This window comes from Neophocaena asiaeorientalis, unplaced genomic scaffold (assembly GCF_003031525.2).
Source record: "Neophocaena asiaeorientalis asiaeorientalis breed wild unplaced genomic scaffold, Neophocaena_asiaeorientalis_V1.1 scaffold65, whole genome shotgun sequence".
Lineage (NCBI taxonomy): Eukaryota > Metazoa > Chordata > Mammalia > Artiodactyla > Phocoenidae > Neophocaena > Neophocaena asiaeorientalis.
The window spans coordinates 6,393,658-6,400,092 of record NW_020173215.1 but is presented as its reverse complement, the minus strand read 5'-3'; the positions used below and the strand labels follow the sequence as shown (position 1 = coordinate 6,400,092).

General features: G+C 43.7%; 1 protein-coding gene across 1 annotated transcript in view; it reads right to left on the bottom strand.

Annotated features, from left to right (window-relative positions):
- The window catches only part of HSPA4L (heat shock protein family A (Hsp70) member 4 like), a 53,393-nt gene extending 52,841 nt beyond the window's left edge, over positions 1-552 (bottom strand). Inside the window, exon 1 of the mRNA XM_024745120.1 lies at positions 250-552. Coding sequence (XP_024600888.1) covers positions 250-356 — 107 coding nt within the window. The 5' untranslated portion in view covers positions 357-552. The remainder of the gene's footprint in view (positions 1-249) is intronic.
- Positions 553-6,435: the final 5,883 nt, after the last annotated feature.

The window sequence follows — 6,435 nt, the reverse complement described above, 5'->3', positions numbered from 1 at the left end:
GGTACAGAAAGGAGAGATGGGCCAGCTATCCGAGTTAAGTCCCTTGTCCTTGAAGGAAAAGCAGCTGTGCGGAGCGAGTACGTCCGACTCCCACCTGGGCGCGCCAACCCGCGGTCCCTAGAGATCGCAGTTGATACACTGCACCTGTCATCTCAGAGTTCCGCGCATCAGAAGAAACCAGCGGGCGGGACAAGCGTTAAGGGTCGGGAGGAGACGTTTCCTAGGGTTATGACCAGACAAGGCACTTACGGGGTACACCTGTCGCTGTACTCATTGGCGATGGTTTCGATGCCGCCACTCCTCGCTACCGCGATGTAGCAGTTGAGAAAGCCGAAGTCAATGCCGACCACAGACATCCCGCCGCCTAATGGTCGGGGGGATGGTGCTGAAGCCCTCTGTGCGGGGACCGCGTCCTCTTCTAGGCTGTTGCTCCTGGAACTGCGACTCCTACGAGAAGCAAAGGAGAGATGACCCGAAGTCGCTGCGCATTAAAACGAGGGCAGCGCGTCGGGGAACCCTGGAGGAGGTGGAGGCCGCCCGCGCCGCAGCCTCCGCCAGCCAGGTCTCTCTCCACTGCGGCTCGACCGCCTCCAACCGGCAGTTACTTGGGTCTGCGCCTGCGCGTTCGGTCGCTGGGGAGGCGCGCCGGCTCCCCCTCCGCGCCCGAGGCTGCTCCCGGCCTCGACTTCGGCAGCTTCCGTCAGCACTCGGGCAACGGCTGCCCGAGGAGCTGCGGGTTCGAGAAAGATCTGGAAAATGGAGGCGGCTGAGGCAGCCGGGAGTGGGAGGGAGGAGAAGGGGGAGCGGGGAGGATCGGGCAGGAGAGGAGGAGGGGAAGCAGAACTAGCTAGCTCGGTCGCCACCGCGCGGCAGCGGGGCGCACTGCGGCTGGTATAGGTGAGAGCGGCCGCCGGCGGTTTGCCCACGTGTTCTGAAGGACCCCTTCCGATTGTTTTGGCAACGGGGGACGCGTCGCCGGTCGCAGGGGCAGGACACTGCCCAGGCCTGCCCGGTGTCGGGCGCGCAGCCTGGCGGTTGATGACCCGGCAACCACCTCCTCGCTCTTTCCCCCGAGGGCCCGCCCGCAGCTTTGGCTCCCCCCGCAACCCCCGCCGGCCTCGCCGCCCCGAGGTGCCCACGTGCCGCCAGCCGCGCCGCGCCCGCCCCTGTGAGGTGGCTCCCATTGTGCGGCCGACCGCGGCCTCGCCTCGCCCTACGGGGCACCGTCGATCCCGGGCGGGGGGGTGGGGGAAGGAGTCCTTTTCTCCTCACAAGTAACAGTGTCTGGTATGAAAGCCAATGGGACTTCCCCCCCCCCCCCACCGGGGCTGGAAAACCCAAAAAAAACTTTTGTCAAGGAACAACACACTGACAACTTTCCCTTCGTTTAACTTCCCTCATATCCTAAAAGGTGCAGTCTCATCCACTAACCCTTACCTCTGAAAACCAGTTTTACAGGAAAGCAACCTTACGCCTGTGTGTGGCCGTGACACCAAGCAAGCCTGTGAGTGGCCTCCAGCCTCTGCCCTTTCTTCCGCAGAAAAGGAGCCTCCGCTGCCCCAGCTGTCTGCTTTCTTCATTTGATCAGCATCTGTGTCTGCCTGAAGTTTGGCTGTCCTGTTCCTTCTCATTCGTTTCTTTGTGAGTTTCTTCTCCCTTCTTGTTCACTTCTTCCTGGGGTTCCTGTTCCTTGTCATTCGGTGCTTCGTGGTCCTGTCCCTTGTCGTTCAGTTCTTCCCGGGTTTCCTGTACACTCTCGTCCAATTCCTTGTGTGATTCCTGTTGCTTCTCGCCCGATTCCTCAGGTCTTTACTGTTTCCCACTGGTTGGTCTCATGAAAGAGACTTTTTTACGAGGTTTTTCCGTACGCTTATTGTCCTTATTTGTCCACTTTCTAAAAGAACGTAGACTTCTTACCACTATCAATGCTGCAACAGCCGCAGCAGCAAGGGTGGCTATAGCTCCTGCTGCTGTTGCTATGAGGAATGTGAAATCCATTTTCAAGGGCGGTACTGTGGAAACCGCAATGTAATGTTTTGGCTCTGGTCTTTCTACGTTAAAGAATCACACCGCTCTTCCGTCTCACAAGCACACCGGAGAAGTTGGTGATACCCGTCGACGCCATCCTCTGTCCTCTCCGACGCGGCGGGTGTCGCGGCCTTGCCTCCCAGCAGGCAGTGCGTGAGCAGCGAGGGGACTGGGTGCCGCTGCTCCCAACAGACCCCGGGCCCCAGTGCTGCTGGGCGGCTCCCGGCTTCTCCCCGGTCTCCTCAGTTGCCCCTGCGGCCACCATCCTTTTAGGCCCGCCACCGTCCGGATTTTGTCCAGAATATCCTGAAATTCTCCTACGACCATTTATTTCTCCATGTTGTGTGTACAACTTGAGGGTGTGAGAATAATTTTCCTATTAAAAAAACACAAAATATCAGAGTAAAAAGAAAGAGTTGGGGTCAGGCGCAAGGGATTATTATCATTACATTCTCTACATTTACTGGGAGGAAATGAGAGTACCTCCTGGCTAGGTTTGGGGTCACATAGACTTGGGTTGTAGTCCCAGCCTCACCTAAGTTACTAGCGGTAGGACCTTCGGCAAGTTACTTAACTATCCAAGTCCCATGTTCAAAACCTGTTAAAAAGAAGACGACAAATACACCTATGAGGCTGTTTTTATTATTAAATAATGTGAGCATAGCCACAATGCCTGGAACCAAAAAAGCCAATACATGGTAGGTATGCCCAGCTGCTGCTACAACATAGGGATTACGTTTGATTTATGTATATTGATCAATGTATCCATCAATCCTGCTGTATTCTCAAAAATTCTAATATTTGTAGTTTCTTGGATTTTCTGTATATAGAACCATATGGCCTGGGAAATAACCAAATTTTTTCTTCATTTTTAATCCTACTTCTTTTTTCTTAATTATGTTGCCTAAGCTCTTCAGTACAATGGTGAATATAAGCTATAGCAGTGAGCATCCTTGTCTTGTGCTTAACATTAAAGAAAATACTTCTGCGTTGATATAAAAAAGCTAAAATTATCCTCTTTTCCTTGCTAAGAGTTTTTTCTCGTAAATGGATACTGAAACTTAACAAACGCTATTCATCATCTATTGAAATGATCTTTTTTTCTCCCTAAATCAGTTAATGCAGTAATACTAATAGATTTTTAAACATCCCTGTATTCCTCGGATAAACCTGTTAGGCCACCCATGATGGTTCTGTTTTTAGATATATTGGATTTAGCTTGTGATTATTTTATTTAGAATGTTTGTATCTATAAGGTTTAATTTTCCTTTCTTTACTCTTCTTGCTAATATCAAGATTATACTAGCTTCATAGAAGAAGTTGTGGAGGTTTCCCCTTTTTCTTTTCTCTGGCAAAGTTTTGGTAAAACAAGCCTGAAAACCATCTTGGCCTGGAGCTTACAAGTAGATTTATGACCATGGGTTAAGTTTCTTTAGGGGATACAGTCTTTGTTTTCTATTATTTCTTGTATCAATATTGATTTATATTTTTATTGAAAATTGACCATTTCATGTAAGCCTTCATGTTTGTTGGCATAAAGCTGATTATTCATTTATTTAAAAAATCTTTTCTATATGTCCAATATTCTCATTCTTAACATTATTTGAATCTCTTTTCTTGGCTCCTATCACTAGTGGTTTCTTAAAGTGCTTCTGGGTTTCTTGCCTGTTTATTATGTCTTTGTTTTCTATTTCATCTGCTCTTTATTATCTCCTTCTATATTTGTTTACTTTGTCCTTTTTCTAACACCCAGCTCATTAATTTTCTCTTTGTTTTCTAATACATATATTTGCAGCCATAAATTTCCTTCTAGATACCATTTTAGCTGAATCTCTACCTGAAATTTCAAACAGTTGAGCTAGAAGAGTGGGCAGTGGAGATAGAAAAAAAATCAGCTTTACTGATATTACAGAAATGTGTCTATGGGCTTATAATTATTGCACTCCAGAATTAAGCAGACTTACCTGCTTATAGTAATATACCTAGTTTTACATTGGGGCCTGCCCCTGAAAAAATGCAAGAAGAGACCAAAATGTGTGTAGGCTCTCAAGAAAACTGAGAAAGAGTCTAAATTATCCCCCAATTCACCAGGTTACTTCTCCCACCAAAAAGTCTTTTACAGCCAGTGTTTATCTTGGTTTACCAATATGTTTACTTCTTGCATACCTCTTTCCTTCTGGGTTTTCTTTCAGTAAAGGTCTCTGAATGGTGAATTTTTTGTTTCTGTCTAAAAATCTTTACCTTTTGAATAATAATTTGGTTGACAATTCTTGATTGACAGTAACTGTCCCTTATCTTTTGGCATCCATTATTATTGATGAGTCTAAATAGTGTTCCTTTGCAAGTCATGAGTTTTATTTCTTTGATATTTTGTAGTTTCATTAGGATGTGTCTAATGTGGATTTTAAAAAATATATGTATCGCTGATTCACGTTGCTGTACAGCAGAAACTAACACAACACTGTAGAGCAACTATACTCCAATAAAAATGAAAAAAAAATGATTTCCCAAAGTTATACAGCCAATAAGAGCTGAGTAGGGATTTGATTCCAGAACAGGTGTACCCAACCTTTACCTGACCCTGTTTCCTGAAAAGAGGACTACTGCAAGAACCAGATGCTGACCTGATTCCAATGATGGAATCAACAACTACTACCTGTGCCTCTCTGGGCAAGCCACACAATCTCTGGGGTGTAGTTCCTTCTTCTGTAAAATGAAGATGGTGGATTTTGCATTCTACAAGGCCAACTGTGAGCTCTCAGATTATATTATCCTAAAATATACTAGTTGTATAGTATTAGTAAAACGAATTTAAATTAGATATAGGGAGTCCAAGATTTGCCACTAACTTTTGTGATTCCTTTAACCTCCCCAGTTATCATCTACCTTTATTATCTACCTCACTTTAAGGGTTATTTCTAATATGTATGTCAGTGCTTTAGAAATGTGTTTGTGTAATACAGCACAAATATAAAGTACTATCCCAACATCTTCAATAAAATTTATAGCATTATAAATTTTTTAAATTTACTGGGAATTTTTTATTAACCTGAGGATGGATGGATTTTTTAGCTTCTGGAGAAGTCTCAGACATTGTCCTTTGATTACTGCCTCTCACCCCTTCTTTTCAGTTTCTTCTAAATCTCCTATTAGAATGTGTAGGATCCCTTTATTCTAACTTCTATGACTCTTAGCCTCTTTTTGTCATGTTTTTAATTTCAAGCACTCTACCATTTCTAGATGTTCTTTCAAACTTGTCTGTTCTTTCATACTGTACTATTTGTATTATTTTGCTTCCTTTAAAAAATCTATTAATCATTTTAAACATTCTAACTTTATAGCCTTTTAGAGTATTTTATCACATTTTTAGTTCTTAGAATTAGGGTGCTAATTGCTAATTCTGATTGTATCTACCAACTCTGCTACACAGTGCTTGTTTCCTCATATGATTTATGTTTTCACCATGAATTCATCCTCAGTAAGGCTGCTTTTTCTGTGGGATTTTTGTGTGCCCTGGGTCATAGAAGTGTCCCAGAGAGGTTTTGTATTTGTTTCTTTCAGAGCCCTTAGGAAGTCTCACTGGTCCTAGAACAGTTTTACTTATTCAGTTTGGAGCTCCTGTATCACAGATAGTACTTATGTATATATTCTATACTTTGCTGTGACACAAGCCTGGGGGTTATGATTTCTCACAGATGACTTTCCTTTTTCCTACTCACTGCTTTGAGATGGTTGGCAATCCTCCTTGTCTATTATGGTTTGGTGCCTATCTTCCTAGTTTTTCCTCTTAAATAAAACTCCTTCCAACCTTTCAACTGTATTGGGCAGTTTGTGTGGTTGGTAGGCACAGCATATTCAGTTTCAGTCCCCTAGGTTAACATTTTATTTTCTTTTGTCCTAACTATATACATGTTGCAGGATTCAAAGAACAGGCTTTTGGTCTAGCAATTTAGTAATTAAATTGTTTGCTCTCTATGGATGCCATTTTTAAAGACTTTTTGCCTCTAAGCATGTCCCTAAACAAATTAAAAACTTTTATCTTTTCTTAGTTTATCTTTTTACGGGACACTATTCCTAATTTTTATTACTTTAACTGATTTTCTTTGGGCCATCTTAAATCTTCCTTTTGTTGTGGTAAACAGAACTAATGATAGTATAGAAGCGTCTTCTATCTTGTTACATAACTTTTTGCGTTATGTTGGCCACTGCAAGAAATCATGTTAAGAGTTTTCAAAAGAGTTAACTTTTATCCTCAAGTGATAACACCAAGTATATTAAAAAGTACAGTTTGTATTATTTTCCATGAAATATACTTTGCCCTGTGCACCAGTAAGTTCACTCACCCTATTTTGGTTTTGTCCACTCACAGCCTCACAAAATCCTTCTATAGTTTATCCCCACTAGCTT